The sequence below is a fragment of the Lissotriton vulgaris genome, chromosome 1_2 (genome assembly GCF_964263255.1).
Source record: "Lissotriton vulgaris chromosome 1_2, aLisVul1.2, whole genome shotgun sequence".
Lineage (NCBI taxonomy): Eukaryota > Metazoa > Chordata > Amphibia > Caudata > Salamandridae > Lissotriton > Lissotriton vulgaris.
The window spans coordinates 91,471,942-91,488,938 of NC_141686.1; the positions used below are offsets into that span (position 1 = coordinate 91,471,942).

Here is a 16,997-nt window from a genome sequence, read left to right on the forward strand (position 1 = left end):
GCCCCTCAATTTGTTAAGACATGTGTTACAATAGCATGTGATTAAGAGGTACAAAAAGGGAAAACCCCAGAAAACACGAGGAACCTGGGTTAATGCAAGAAAGGAACAGAACAAGGGTACCTGGCCAAACATAATATACAATGTTCAATGAAAAAAAGGTTTAATCACAAGCCCCCATGAAAAGAAATAATCAGTCATAAAATCAGTGAGGAAAAAATGCTTGGTGCTCAAGCGTAACACACACAGGGGGTTGTACCCAAAATTAATATTGGATATCTAAACCTATCAAACACAATCCTAATTATTAAGGTCCGTAAAATTAACGAGTCAATTGCGTTTCAATCCCACAACAGTAGGGAATCATCAGCACCTTTAATATCACGAGCCCAAGGATGTTATGTGTTCACAAAGGAGCAAGGCGGGAAAGATTTCATTCCCCGACTTGAGGAAAAGTGGATTCCAATGAAACGGCAATGAGTGTGGATGTGGCTGTGTGGGGAGACTAAAGATCACTACATGGTGGAGGGGTTCAAGGTATCTAATACATTTGGGACGTAATCAAACGTTTCAAATTTAGTCTCTGATGTAGAGGTATGGACAGAAACATTAGGGATTTTTTAGAAGCCCCTTGTGTTGCCCATGCATTACTTTTAAAATGGGAAAATGTGACGTACCGGTGGCACAAGGGGCTTGTAAATAAGCCCTGGTGTGTCTAAGCCATTTTTTACTCAAGGAACAATCGCGTCGGAGCAGTGCCGGCAATAGCCGGAAATCCGTTTATACAAAAAGGCAAACTCTACACTGGAAGTTGTGAAATCAAAACACTATCTTCTTGTTTCTCTGTTTGTTACGCTTGAGCACTGAACATGTTTTCCTCATTGATAATTTTATTATTGATTGCTTGTTTTCTAATGTCTTGTAATTTTATCTTTTTTTTCTTTCAATATTGTACTTTTGATATTATGTTTGACCAGTGACCTGTGTACTTTCCTTGGCTAATGGCCTGTGAAGCAAGGTCATGGATTCTTCTAGGCGAGGTTAGTCCTGGGTCTCTTGCATGTCAGCAGTAGAAATATAAAAAGAGGAACATTTTGGGACTAAAAACGCTGGTTTCCAATTTCCCGCCGAAATGCATTGCATCAGTTTTTTGAGATACAGGTAGAAGAAAAGTCCATTCAAAATTGCCTATTTTTGTTAACAGAATCAGAGCTGTCCTTGGCATTGAGATGTGCGCTCTAGAGCTCCTTTCCTAACTTGGCATCGCTGAGCTCCTCCACAAATTGTTGCCATTTTTTACGCCAGATTACAGACGCTCTGGCCTTCATTCCTTTAGACATGGCGCTGTACCTGCAAAGAGGAAGGTAAACTGCTTATCCCCAGTCTTGAAGAAACAAAATCATTCAAAAGCAACACCAGTGGTAGATAAAAAAACATTTCAGTTTATAATCTCGAGTTAACATACTATTAAATAAAAACAAACTTATTAAAAGTGACAAAAAAGACAGATTATTGTCGTTTATTAATGTTAATAGTATTTAAAACCAATTTACACACATGTTGGATTTAAGGCATAAGGAAGGAATAGGTGGCATCCTCATATTGAAAGGCATGTGTTAAACTAAATGAGGATCTGGGGTAAAGAAGTGATGGTGATAAATTACTCTACGTTAGTTGTTAATCAAGGTTTTTTATGCTCAACTGGGAATGTGGTAGAAAGGCTTGAGATCGAGGGGCCCATGCTGGCCTGGTTATGTTGTTGGGTTTGCTGGTTGTTGGGGATGCTACTCAGAGCTGCACTGGATTATTTTGGAGTACACATGTCTAATCTTGAGGTGCCAGACTCAAAAAACTGTGCTAAACTGACGTGCCACTGAAGTTAACAGTGGGGCATATTATCAAGGGGGTTTATCTCTGCTTTTTTGGCTTTAAAAGCCAAGAAAGCGGAGATAAAATTATCTCCCTATTACCTAGCTGTCGCTAACACCAGTTAGCGAAAGCTAGTAGGAGATAGCAACCATCTTGGGCCCCACTTTGCATGTCAGTGATATTTATCACTAATGACATGCAAAGTGGGCGTGCCAAGATGTTAGCGACTGAAAACAGTCGCTAACTTCGCTATCTCCTATTACCAACTTTTGGAGATATTCGCGCTAAGCGCGAATATCTCCAAAAGCTAACACCTGCCCTGAGCAGTTCTTAGCCATGTTATCCAATGGGAGGTGGATAACATGGCTAAGAGCATTAGCTCGGTAATGCATGAATATCGCTGACTTTTCAGCGATATTCATGCATTGCAGCGATTTTTATCGCATTTGCAATAAACCTTGGTACCAAGGTTTATTTGCGGTAAAAATCGCCGCAGCTCAGCGGTAAATTTTTGTCTCTAACCAAGCAATAGCGATAATTATCGCTATTGCTTGGTAATATGCCCCAGTCTTTTTAAAGGAACCACAAAACGAAGTTGGGCTCAGAACATAAGCCCTATGAGCGTTGACCATTATTGGAGTCTGCTGTAGGCCTGAAGTGGTAGGAGAAACGGTTTTAGATTGACACTGCGCTTAAAAAATAACTATTGATAATAACAACCATAATAATAGCAACAACTCTTGCTCCTCTACCTTCAAGCATGAGTGATACATGAACCAATTCTTCATTGAAAGTGCCCAACAACATTGAACTCTATATCGCTGTGCTTCTGCCAGGTCACATGTCATGTTACCTCAGAGCTGTTCTCTTTGAACAACACCTGGCCTAAACTGCACCTACCTTCTCATGCTCCCACTAATTGCATACTGTTTTGAATAAAGTGACTGCGGATGCTTCTTAAGGTAAGTTAAGTTACTTTATTACGAGCCAGCAGCGTAACAGACACTCCACAGATGACCAGTCGAGCAACTGACCAGATTGCCCAGGAAAGAAAAACACTAGAATCTTCCCAAGACATTCCATAGAGGTAAGGGAACAGTGAACAAAGAAAGGACTAAGCATGGCATATAGGAAAAGCAATCATAACTTTCATGTATAAAAAATCTCCCTCTTTTATCCCCTTCGCCGCGCGGCAAATTCCGCAGCGTTGCGAGGGGGGGTGTGTGGGCTGGGCGTGGCGCTCAGGTACCAGGACGGCTCCCGGCCGTCATGACTCACTGTAGGCGTGTGCTCATGACGGCCAGAAGCCGTCCGAACTCCGCCCAGTGAATAATTCTCTCGCACAGGCTGGGAATTAACCACACGTGGGCGGAGCAGCAACATTTGGACGGCTCCCGGTCGTCATGAGCACACGATGACCATGACTCATGCCGGCTGGGAGCCGTCCTGAGCATAGATGTGGTTAAATAAATAAAACAAAAAAATCAAAAATAAACACAAATATAGGAAATAAAGGTATATACATGACGCAGGTGGACTGTGCCTTCTTACATTTCAGTGGTACAAAAGGGGGTGGTAATGGACGGAGCATCTGAACCAATCAAACACTCACACCCAGTCAAAAGATCTGAGTTTAATCCATCGCCGTTCTTTAGCCCACTCTGCCACCCCAGTTCAGACATGGCTATATGCAAATCAGTCTGACCCTGTGCCTCATGGGAACAGTCCAGCCCGAACTGCCAAGCCATGCCTTCCCTGGACTGGAAACAAGCTTCCGAGGACTGGTTTCTGGCATTCCATCCGTCGTCACCCCGGCTTGCTTGAATCCAGTGGCAAAGTGAGCAAGGGACTCACGTCTGAGCATACCCTGCCACACTTATGGCGGCCAAAAGCGGTACAAAAGGGGGTGGTAATGGACGGAGCATCTGAACCAATCAAACACTCACACCCAGTCAAAAGATCTGGGTTTAATCCATCACCTTTCTTTAGCCCACTCTGCCACCCCAGTTCAGACATGGCTATATGCTCACTTTGCCACTGGATTCAAGCAAGGCGAGCTTGTTTCCGGTCCAAGGAAGACATGGGTTGGCAGTTCGGGCTGGACTGTTCCCATGAGGCACAGGGTCAGACTGATTTGCATATAGCCATGTCTGAACTGGGGTGGCAGAGTGGGCTAAAGAACGGTGATAGTTTAAACCCAGATCTTTTGACTGGGTGTGAGTGTTTGATTGATTCAGATGCTCCGTCCATCACCAACCCCTTTTGTACTTCTTACATTTCAGACATCATGAAACCCTTATAAGACTTCTTTCCATAAGCATGAAAGCATAAATTAAACAAACAAAATCATTCAAACACGCAGGTGGTTTGCGCCTTCTTACACTCCTGACCTCAAGGGAGCTCTGTGAGTGTTCTTCTCCATATGTGAAGGCATCACCACCAGCCACTTCCCTTTCACAGCCACAAGAAGGGCATGCTGAAGAACCAAAGTCTTCTGCCAACACGTAACCACTACTCCTGCGCATGTTGTCACATCCTGGATAAGAAGTGGTAAACTCCGAAGGACATGTTGCTCTCTGATATAAAGCCACACAACTAAGGTTCCACTTTTCAACAGTCTTCAAGATGACAAAGTGTGAAAAGGCACATTTGAATTTAAAGAGTCCCCTAAATTTAACCCCTTCCATGCTGATGACGAACCCCAGCCGTCATGCACTACGGTGCTCGTGTGCTCATGACGGCTGGGGTTCGTCACGGCCCGCCCCTGTTCGTGCTGTTTACAGCACACCACGGGAATCGCGGCCGCATGGAAGGGGTTAACAAGACCCCTGCCTAACCTACCTGACTTGACAATAACAAGATCTCCCTCAGAAATGTAAAATTTCCTTATCGCACACATTAAGGGGTCCATTAGGATGACGGGCGGACTTTGCCCGCTCGTCATCCTATCGTAAATCAGGACCGCCCGCCATAAGGGCGGGGGTCCCGGGGGTGCCATTAGGATGTGTACGCCACAGTGGCGGGCACATCCTGTATTTTCAGCATTGTGGCGGGCGGTGCTCTCTGCACCGCCCGCCACAATGCTGAAAATGCACTTTCACATTTTCATTTGCAAAGCGGCAGGCACCACGCGGTGCCAGCTGCTTTGCAAATGACGATGAAGGGGGGTACCACAGGTACCCCCCATGTGCACTCCCCCAACTGTACCTCACTCTGGGGGCCCGCAGGGGGCCCCCAGAGTGAAGACCGCATGCCTTTCCGTGGCGGCATTGCCGCCACGGAAAGGCATTGAAAAATGCCCATTATAATATGGCTGGCAGTGTCTGATAGACACCGCCACCATGTTATCCCTTTTCCGCCCCGGCCGCAAGGCGACCGGGGCGGAAAACAGGCGGGCGGTGTTGCCCACCGCTGCGGTCCCCTCCGCCATCGTAATATGGCGGGGGGGAATGCAGGGAAGGATGTCGGGCGGATTGCCTCCGCCAGGGTGGCGGTGGCCACCGCTACCCTGGCGGAGGCAATCCGCCCGACATCCTAATGGACCCCTAAGTTTGGTGGTGCGATAGGCCCACACCATTTCCTCCACCATGGTTTGAGTAAGGCCACCACTGACACAGGCCATCTGGATGATACCCTTGACCACACGGTTAGCTCTCTCACAAAGACCGTTACGCTGTGGATTGTACAAAGAAGTCTGATGATGTACCACCCCACAATCCATAAGAAAAGATTGCCTGACACGTGAAGTAAGTTAAGTACCATTATCAGTGATGATAATAGAGGGAAACCGTCTTCATGGAACAAACACTTCAAAAACACATTTGTGCTCTCCATGTCCCTCCCAAATTTCACACTCAACTATTTTGCATAAAACATCAATGACTACAATGGCAAATCTCTGACTGGATGGTAACTTATCTATAGGTCCTATGAAATCCAAACAGATGCTGTGCCAAACTCTGCCTGGATCCTTGATAAGAGCCCACCTTAAGTCTTTTCTCTCCCTCCTTGTACACAGAACACTTCTCTACACACAAGGTCACTTGTTCATCCATCCCGAGCCACCAAAGGTTATTCTTAAGTTGATGTTGGCTCAAAGTTTGACCCAATGTCCCTTATGAACGAGAGCTAGGAGTTTGGATCTCAGGCCAAAAGGTGGAACAAATCTGTCAACCCTCATGAGAACATTAGTACCATACACTGATTTCTTAATAAGATCCATAACAGCTTTAAGGACGTGATCAGCTTCCATTTCCCTGCACCACTCCTCACAAGTAAAAGTTCCTTCACCAATTGCTACCACGTCATGTATAGAAGCGACAGCACCATCATTACTGGTCAGGGAAATGGGTGAAGCATCAACAGTTTCCCACTTGGGAGACAACCTGGATAGGCAATCAGGGTGGAGAGTTCTCCAACCCTGAATGTGGGTAACCTCATATTGGTGTTCTTGCAATCTAGGAGGAGACAAGATCTTCACTAAAGTTTTGATGTCAGTCCTGAGTAAACATCTTGTGCCCCAGAGGTAAGTGTGGAAATACTCAACACCTCAGGCCACTGCCAGTGCTTCCCTTTCAATCACTGAGTAATTTTCGCTCAGAAGATGTGAGTGTCCTGGACGCAAAAGCTACTGTTTTCTCTCCCTCAGGGTGTTTTTGTAAGAGAAAGACCACTAAAACAGTATCACTGGCATCAATCATAAGGATGGATGGATTTAAGCTTCATGTCAAACAGTACCAAAACATTTGCTTCACAGATCTCCTTTTTATATTGTTAAAACAAATAGATTGTTCTTCACCCCAATCAAATTTGGCACCTTTTTTAAGAAATTGTCTCAAAATCAAAGTTTTGTCAGAAACTTTTCGGACAAATTTAGAATAATACTCTATGAGGCCCATGATCCTTGTACATTGGAGTTGGAGCAAGTTGAATAGCTGCAACCAAATTCCTCTTAGGTTTTATGCCCAGCACTGAGATCTCATAGCTCAGATATTCGATGTGCTCCACCAAAAACAACATTTCTCTTTGCGAAGGGATGAGACCCACCTCAGCAATCCTGTGCAACACTGATTTCAAAACTTGTTTTTTTTCGATGACAGATTTCCCCCAAAAAAGAATATCGACCTGAAAAAAACACAGCTTTGTCAATGCCCTTAAAAATTTCAGTGTCCATATGCTGGGACACACTAGCCACAGATGATAGTCTGAAGGGCAAGCGCATGAATTGAAATGTTTTTTCTGTGTTGATACATGCTGTTAGGTGTTTAGAAAGAACATTGGCATCTTTTAAGGTGGAGAACAACTCACCTATGTTGGGCAAAGGAAAAGTCTCTGCCACCACCCACCTGTTAAGGGACCTCAAGTCCACACAGAACCTGAGTTTGCCGTCGTCTTAATTAGTAATAACTACTGGAGATATCCAACTGGAAGCCTCTACAGGTTAAATAACGCCACCATCTAACATGTCCTTTATGAGAGATTTCACCTGATCTCTCACCACCAAGGACACTCTCCTCAATTTATGTTGGACTGGTATAGTGTCTGTTTTGAGAACTATTTAGTGTACGTACCCTTTGTGTACTCCCAACTCACTTCTAAAGACACCACTGGACTCTTCAAGAATATAGTTCATACTCTCATCTTCCACCACCATGAATTGCGTGGGTGCTCTTGGATTCACCACAATATGAAGATCATATTAGTGAATCCAACCTAGAATGGGAGGTCGGTCCACCGCTACATACACCTTGCCTTTTTTATGGACATATTGGAAAACACAATTTGTGCTTCGAAAAAGCCTAACAGGTCTATAGACTCACCTTGATAACCCACAGGAGATATATCTCTGGGTTGTAAAGGTCTCCCTGACCACTCTTGATCAAACATTTTCTTCGGGATTATAATGTATCTGGACCCAGTGTCTACCATTAAGTAGACTTGTTGTCCATCAACCAAGAACACAGTTTTGGGTCTGTTCATCCTTTTGTCATCAACTTAGGTGGTTTAGGACATTTTAAACCACCACATTTGAGGCACTCTTTATTCATGGCAAAACATAATTTGGAATCAGAAGTATGTCCATTGCTACCCCATCAAGAACAAAATGTACTCTGTAGCTTCGTGAATGAACTTTTCTTCCCCATGAATTTGTTCTTGCCCCTGAGCAGTGCTACACTATTAAAATCATAGTCTCCCTGGTCAGTTCCTTCACATGTACATTTATCAGAAACTTCAGAAATATCAGAGTTGGTTTAATGTTTTTGCAACTCTTTCATGCAAACCTCCGATTTCTCTATGACTTTGGACAAATCAATTGCTACGCTGAGGGTAGGATTTGTGGCTGCCCACAGCCTTTCTTGCAATGAACAATTAACTGGTCTCTTATTAAATCATCCGTAATGTACATTTTATAGAAAGTTCCCTCAACCTGGCAGTAAATTCATCAATGGATTCCTCGCTCCTTTGACGGTGAGTATAACATTTATAACGATTCATTACTAAATTCTCTTCTTTAGCATACCTAAGTTCATGCCTACATATTGCTTATACTCGTCTGGCACAAGTTCCCCATTGACTTGTAACACTTGTGGTAAGTACCTAAAAATACACTGGCCCTCCTTGCCCAGAGTACCAAGTAAAAGTGCTTTTTTTCTTTGGCACTAAACTCGTGTCCATCTAAAGCAACCAAATAATTATCAAACATGACTATCTAGTCTTCACAAGGTATGGAAGGCGTTCCAGGCTCGACAAGAAACTGAGGAGGTTATCAACATGGAAATATGATGAGCAGACATAGTGGTAGCTAGTGACAAAAATAAAGATGAAACAATGAGGTGATTATGTAATTACAAGGTGCACTACCTAGTAATACAAAATCAATGTGGAACAGATGGTGTAGATGTGCACATCAAGGTGAGTAACAAGCAATAGGCGGTATACTGTATAACCATTTAGGTGAGTGTGTCACTGTAAGCACACTTGAATGTCATAAAAATACCATGGACAGTACCTCTGGTCCCCCTCTCTAGAAATTTGTCACAGATAACTTCTGATGGTTGACTGTGTAGCCCAACAGCTACATGGTTTGTCCTGTTTTGGAATTACTGAAACAAACTCCTCTCGACCAACTAATTCTTCAGGAACGGATAGCCATCTAGATAATGCTATTGGTGCTCTGCCATTCCCATCAAACTTTTTGTCAACACCCTAGGTGCTTTCTTTATCCCAAACCTATCAACTCGGATTTATAGAGAGTGGCTAATCATCCAGGAAGGAATTCAGGTGCTAGGTTCTTGCTGGGATTAGTCAAACATCCAGGTCTTGAGCCCCTTTCTGAATTCCAGAAGAGAGGATGATGTTCATAGGTGAAGGAGAATGTCATTCCAGGACTTGGTAGTGGGGTAGGAGTAAGCAGTGGTTGATGTATGCTGGTTTTTGGTTGTGGAGGGCTTTGTAAGCGTGTATCAGCATCTTGAATTGTCAACTTTTCTGGATGGGGAGCACATGGAGGTTCCTGAGGTGGTAGATGATGTGGGCCCGTTTGGGGAGGTTGATTCTGGCAGCTAAGTTCTGCATTGTTTAGAGTGTCTTCAGGAGTTGGGTGCTGAGTCCTGCATAGAGCGCGCTGCTGTACTCCAGCCGGCTGAAGCCATCTGAAGAGCTTTCAGTGCATGAAGCCATCTGAAGAGCCTTCAGAGAATGCTGAGGGTGCGGAAGCAGCCGGAGGCATCTGTGTTGATTGATCTGGCTTTTCTTTTGCGGATGTGGGCTGTCGGTGTGAGTGTAGGTCTGAGTTTGGAGGGCCACCAAGTGTCATTCCACAGGGAGGTTTTCCAAAAATAAGCATTTTTGTCTTGTCCATGTTTAGCTTCAGACAGTGGTCTTCATCCAGTCAGCGACACTCAGCTTGCAGTTGTGAATGTTGGTTCTAGAGGTGAAGGAGTCTTCTGAGAGTGAGAGGATGAGCTAGGTGTCATCTGGGTAGGATATGATGTTGAGGCCATGGGTTCTGCCCATGTTGTCATGAAGAGCTACTCCTCTGTTGCCTTTTGATAGGTTTTTTGCTGACTTCTGGTGCCTCGAGCGCGACCACAATCCGAAGTAGTGCTGGGACTGTCGGGCCATGGCTCCTAACAGCATATGGGAGCGGGCTTTGAAGCTCCTTGCGGCCCAACAGCCGACATTGTCAAGCAAGATTACGCAGAGGTCCTGAACGAGGATGTCGCAGGACCGCTCTGGGAGCCCAAAGTGTTCTTCATCCCACTCAAGTTCATCGGGACACTCGGGAAAGAGGTACAAGAAGAAGTCCAAGCGGACTTCATTTTCACCTTGACTGTTGTCCATCAATGAAGGAGGTAAGGAGCATTGATGCTCTATGCACGCTTCTTCGGAGCCTGGGTCAGCTTTGTGCCTCCCTCTTTTTCCAGGAGCTGGAGCGACCCCTGCTCAGATCAAAAAGTTCTATGAGGTCATGTGCCACGTATTTGAGCGGGCCGACCCCTCTGGTGAGCCTTCAGGCCCCTAGGGTTGAAAGGGGCCAGTTGGGTTCGATGCCATCGGCTCTGGCCAGGGTGCCGGTGGGGCCTCGGAGATCCGATCTCTGATCTGATCCGACGCCGGCTGTACCACCACAACTTACCCCAGCATCGGACCCAAAAACGGTGCCTCTGGTAGTGCCAGCCCCATCCTAATCCCCGACGACATGGAGTCAGAACAGCGTCACTCGATGCAATTCCGATGTTGATTGAACCCAGGGGTTCTATGTTGTTGCCTGAACACTTTGTGGATGTGTTAGGCTCGAGAGAGGAATAGGAGGGGTCCATGGACCCTGTGGAACAACAGGATGACTCTGCAGAGCAGTTGAACCGGTATGGGGAAATTGGGGAAACCAGTGGACTGGATACTCCTCCAGATACTGGCATGTTCTCTCCACCAACTGTGGCTACTGAGAGAAGCCGTCTTATGCCATGGTGGTTAAGAGGGCAGATGAGGTCCTTGTACTGGAGCTGCCCTCAGTGGAGGTCAGGACTAATCTCCTGGCTGATGTGTTTCAGTCTTTGGCTTAAACCTCAGAACCCCTTTTGCCCTTTAATTAACACTTACTGATATCCTTCTAGGCATGTGGTCCAAGCCTAGCACAGGGGCTCCTGTGAATAGGATAATTGCGCGCTGGCATTGCCCAGCTCCGGGCTACCCAAAGTTCCTCAGCAAACACCCCATCCCAGAAAGTTTGATGGTGCAGGCTTCTACGTCACAAGGTGCGTTCAGTTCCGCTCTTCTGGATAGGGAATCCAAGAGGCTGGATTCATTTGAGAAGAAAATGTTTTCTTCCTCAAGCCTGGAATTGCAGTAGGTAAATACCATGTGCTTATTGGGCCATTTCTTCCACTCCCTTTGGGAGACGGTTGCGCAAGTGCTGCCACAAGTCCCGGAGGAGGAGAGGGCTGTGCTCTCCCAGGCAGTTAAGGATGGGAGAGATGCAGCAAAATTCACCAAAAGGTGTGGCCTTAATATGACAGATTGAATTCCACAACAGTGGCCTTGAGAGGCCATGCCTGGCTTGAGACAACTGGCTTCTCAGGTGATGTCCATGCACATCTGATGTACTTTCACTTTGATGGAATCTGTCTTTTTATGGAAAATGATTCAGAAAAGCGGGTGGTGATGGAAAGAGTATCTGAATGAAGCAGAACACTCCTACCCAGTCAACAGATCAGAGCTTGATCCATCACCGTTTTTTAGCTCACTGCACCATCCCAGCTCAGAACCTGGCTACATGCAAATTAGTCTGTCCCTGGCCCAGTGCATCATGGGAACAGGGCAGACCAAACTACCAAGCCAATTCTTTTACTGGAAAGGAAACAAGCTTCCGGGGACCAGTTTCTGGCATTACAGCCGTCTTCGGCCTGGCTTGCTTGAATCCTGATGGTGCAGTGAGCAAGGGACTCATGTCTGAGCATACCCTTCCACGCTTATGGTGGACAAAATGAATCAGAAAAGGGGGTGGTGATGGACAGAGTATCTGAATGAAGCAGAACACTCCTACCCAGTCAACAGATCAGGGCTTGATCCATCACCGTTTTTTAGCTCACTGCACCATCCCAGCTCAGAACCTGGCTACATGCAAATTAGTCTGTCCCTGGCCCAGTGCATCATGGGAACAGGGCAGACCAAACTACCAAGCCAATTCTTTTACTGGAAAGGAAACAAGGTTCCGGGGACCGGTTTCTGGCATTTTTTAGGGAAAAGGCAGACTTAGCCCTAGTGAAGTTCAAGGTCTCTCGAGCTACGGCCTGATCCTTGGGCCTCTCTTCTACTCCTCGTGGCCAGTCTACCTTTTGTCCCTTTTGTGGCAACGTAAGGGGTTTTCAACCGCGTTAGCCCTATCCCAGCCAACATCCTGCGCAGGCTTCCCAAGACATGCGGGGACATGGACGCGGTTCATTCCAACCTAGAAATCGAAGCTATAAGTCGTCCCCCACCCTCCCCTTGGTAGCTGCAGCCTCCAAGCACTCCTAGTCTGGCTCTGCAAGACCACACCACTCCAGTTGGTGAAAGAATCCATCATCATCTCCCACACTGGAGGTCCATAACATTGAACAAGTGGGTCTTGCACATCTTTCAGGAGGGCTATTCTCTTCCTTACCTTTCTTTTTCTCCTCCAATTCTTCCAAATCAGGAACGGCTGACGGAGGATCATTTAAAATTACTCCATGAGGAAGTTACAGTTCTCTTGGCCAAGGGAGCTATACAAAGGGCCCCGGGTTCAGAAGTAGGCAGTGGCTGTTATTCCCGTTACTTTCTGATTCCGAAGAAGAACAAAGGGATGCAGCCCATTTTAGATCTTCAGACTGTCAATGTCTTCCTCAAGGAGAAATTCAAAATGCCCACTCTAGCTCAGGTCTTGTTTGCCCTAGACCAAGAAGACTGGATGGTCTTGTTGGACCTGCAGGATGCGTATTTTCACATGCCCATCCTGCTGCGCCACAGGTGGGCGTGGGGGCGTGTCTACGTGTATTTACCTCAGACCGAGTCCTGGTGTTTCTTGGGATATGTAGTTCAGGTTTGCGTGACTGTGCAATAGGAATGCATAGATAGAGTGCAGAATAGGAATGTATTCGCGATAGAGAACCTGTTCCCTCGTGCTGTCAATAGTGAGCCTTAGTTAAGAGATGTCAAAAATGTGTGCACAGTCACGCAAACCTGAACTACATATCCCAAGAATACACGTAGACACGCCCCCAAGGCTCTGAGTTGTTTCTCAGAATCGTTTGGGTGCCGGTTGCAGCGCTTCAGTTCATCTTCATAGAAGTAAGTTCCCCGAAACAAACATTGTTTTCAGCGAGCGAGCGAAAAATGATAATCCTCTAAAACGCCCGCTCTATGTTTTTCTAGTTGTCTAACTAGCGCGGCAGCTGCCGCTTTCTCACGCGCACAGCAAAGACCCACAAGCCTACAAACGAAGGTAGGATTCCACACGCTTAAAAACTTTCATCTAACGCTGAGATATTCAGGGCTGTACTAAGAAGTCTTCTTACTTCTTTCAGGCGCTCTAACTCGTACACCATATAATTTAGGTGCGCCGGCACCCCCACCATTTACGAGTGTTTACATCATTGAGGTATGTGTTTTTTTACAATCCAGTAGTGCAGCACATAAGGTCTCTAAAGGACTGCGTGTAACTGAGGTTTTTTCACCATCTCATTTACAGGGAGTGACCCGTCCCCCCGAAAAGAAGGTACCTTTATGTTTTCAGAGTGTTCGTGATTTAGTGAGGAGTAGATGTCAGCTATTTTACCATTGATACCCCTTTTTTTAATTAATTCACAGTGACAACGACCCCCCAGTCCATGTCCTGAGGAGAACCCGTTAATCGTCACTGGGTTCGAAACGCGTCAACGTCCAGCACCACCAAGATACCAAATAACTAGGGCGTAATAGGAATACAATTCACACATTTCCACACTGCTGTTTAGCTTTTGTGTTTTTCCTATTTACAGCACCGTGTGACAAATTCACTGTGTATTCTGTGGTGGGTGAAACAAGTAGGCTAGTATTCCATCTGTTAGTCCACTTGTGCAATTTTCATTCAGGATTGGTGCCTCAATGACTGATTTAGTTGAGGCATTGTACAGTTGTCCGTATTTAATGTTTATCACAATTGTTTATGTGTTGTATATTTGATTTGATTTGTTGTCCTTGGTTTATTCAATGTATTTGTGAACCTTTGCAAATGTTGTGGTGTATCTTTTGATGCTCAAAAAAACTCTGCTCATAATCTTTTATAAAATACAAAACGTGACTCAACACTAATCGTTGTCCAGCCTAGCAACCGCTCATGCAGTGGCACCCTCACACTTAGAACCGAGCGCCCTGCCTTCAGGATTGAAAGGACTGTCTCAGGGGTGACTTATAGGATTTAGGTAATGGCAGGCCTATAGTTACAGTTTGAGTGGTCTCCGATGGGTGGCATAATACATGCTTCAGCCCATTGGGGACTCCTGGTGTACCTATTCCCTGGGTACCTCAATACCACACACTAGGGACTTATAAGGGTACATCAGTATCCAATATGGGATGTACCCAAGTACTTACCATAACCAGTTTAGGTGAGAAAGCACAGAGACTGGGGTCTTGATTAATAGGCTCCAGTCAGACTAGTCAGAAACAGCATAACACCAGGCAAAAAGTGGGGTAACCATGAAAGCAGATGCTACTTTCCTACACGCTCCCTTTCATCTGAGCTGTTCTGGACACAGTGCAGTTTCTGGTTTATCCTCCCAAGCAGGGTGTCCAGGATATTCAGGATATGATTCTGATGTTTTGGCCTATATCCTGGATTTCGGTGAGTCTGACTCTGAGACGGTTGGGCCTCATGGCCTCCTGCATCCTGTTGATAAAGCATGCCAGGCGGCGTATGCGGGTTCTTCAGTGGGACTTGAAGTTCCAGTGGGCACAGCATCAGGGAAATCTCACTGACGTGGTCCAGAGCTCGGAAGGAATTGCAAGATATCTGTAGTGGTAGTTGACGAACCGCGATTGGGTCAAAGGCAGACCCCTCTCCCTTCTCCAACCAGATCTCACAGTCGTAACAGATACGTCAATTCTGGGATGGGGGTATATGATGTACACTTTCGTAAGTGGACACCTTGCACCAGTCCCGACAACCCTTATGGTGATTTAAGTGGTCTTAGACAACCATAGAAAGCTACTTAACTCCCCAGCACACGTCAAGTAATATACTGGTTTCCCTACTGTGGTTGAGAACACATTATTATTTTTTCATCATGCAACATAAATATGAACAATTTTGTTTGGTTCTTGTTTTCAAGCTTTTATTTTCTTTGTCTTGTACTTCAATTTCAACAGCCACAGCCAACACGTGTTTCGTCGCTATCGGGCGTGATCCTGCGACTTCCTCAAGGCTATTTTCTTCAAAGCGTAGAAATTTTAAATGTGGTGATAATTCCAACCCACATTGGGGTTCCGATCTATGCGGCGTATCCTCAGTCAGCTGGACACTATACTCTGTATTCACTGGAGCAGCGTGAGATGCTGTTTTGAAAACACACGAAGAAACCAACTTTGAATAGAAAAAGACACTTAGAGAATTGGCTGAAAACTGAGGATATGCCGCATAGATCGGAACTCCAATGTGGGTTGGAATTATCACCACATTTCAAATTTCTACGCTTTGAAGAATGTAGCCTTGAGGAAGTCGCGGTGGCTGAGAACAATGTGTTCTCATCCACAGTAGGGAAACCAGTACTAGTATTACTTGACGTGTGCTGGGGAGTTAAGTAGATTGTGTATAGAACTTAGGCTTTGTGTCTGTGGAGTCTAGTGGTTCTCCACACCCTACAGCACCGTCGTTTGTTACAGAACTCCACACAATTGTGTTATTCTACCAAGAGGCGCCAGGAACCTATACTAAATACCACGGATCTGAAGAATAACCTTAGAAAGCTCTGTAAGTGGACGTTGTGGAGAGCAGCCTTCAGGTTTGGTCCAGAAGGAGTGTAAATCAGCTTGTTTTACCAGAATGCAATCTTATAGTACAGATTAAGTGAAAAAGAACCACACCATGTATTTATAAAACATTTTTTATTCTACAATACTCTCTAGTATGTTCAAGTACCTTCAACACAGAGATAAACACAATACACACAATACTTCAGTTAGAAATGCAGTAAATAGCACAATATAAACAGTGGACCCCAGGGGAGGACCAAACCATATATTGAGAAAGTGGTATAAGAACCACAACTCGAGTCAGGACGATGTCGAGAGGACTTAAGTAGATAGGGAACCACGGAGAGTGCAGTTGTGACTACTTTTGGCAAAATGCTGCCCTGGTCTGCAACACTTGTTTGTTGGGTAACAAGGTGGTGTAGGGCAGCTGCACCGAGAGAACCTGAAGTTTACTAATGTGATAAGAGGAGGTGATCGCAATGAGTAACATAGTTTTGAGAATCAGAAGATGCAACAAGCAAATGTGAATTGGTTCAAAAGAGGGTACACATGAGGAACATCACGACCTAACTAAGATCCAACTGGGACATCACAAACACTTTAGGAGGGAACGTATGTGTCAAACATTTAATAAACAGCATCACAGCAGGTGATTTAAACAAGGATGATTGGTCTGGCAAATACAAATGGGCCAAAAGAGCTGACAAATACTTTCTAATAGTGCCTATGCAATGCCTTGCTCAGCCACAGACAAAACAATATGACATCTGAATTCCAAAGTGCAGAAGCTTTGACACTCGCATTCTTGCCAATGGCTGAAAGATCAAGCCAGGGTCCTCCCCTCTGTTGGAAGATGCCCTACATCACCTTAGGGTGCAGCCACCATTCGTGATACGCCAGGAGCTGTGGCTGGCACAGGACCCAGGACCCCACTATGCCAGAACTTGTTGCCAGTACACATGACTGTGGGTCTGTCCATGAACATCTTCACCAGACTTTCCTTCCCTTGATGATAGGCCTTCAGTGCAAGGCAAATGACCCACAGCTAAATCCAATTGACATGAAGTTGACCTTCCCCACATGCCAGCAACTCATCTGTCACCACCATCAAGTTAGGGTGGAGGAAGGGATAGGATTCTCCCACGGGTGCCGTAGTCGTC

General features: G+C 45.5%; 1 protein-coding gene across 1 annotated transcript in view; it reads right to left on the bottom strand.

Moving 5' to 3' along the window:
• Positions 1-1,235: 1,235 nt before the first annotated feature.
• The window catches only part of LOC147733975 (adenosine deaminase 2-like), a 316,988-nt gene continuing 301,226 nt past the window's right edge, over positions 1,236-16,997 (bottom strand). The window contains exon 9 of the mRNA XM_086953604.1: positions 1,236-1,347. Within this exon, the coding sequence (XP_086809730.1) occupies positions 1,236-1,347 (112 nt within the window). The remainder of the gene's footprint in view (positions 1,348-16,997) is intronic.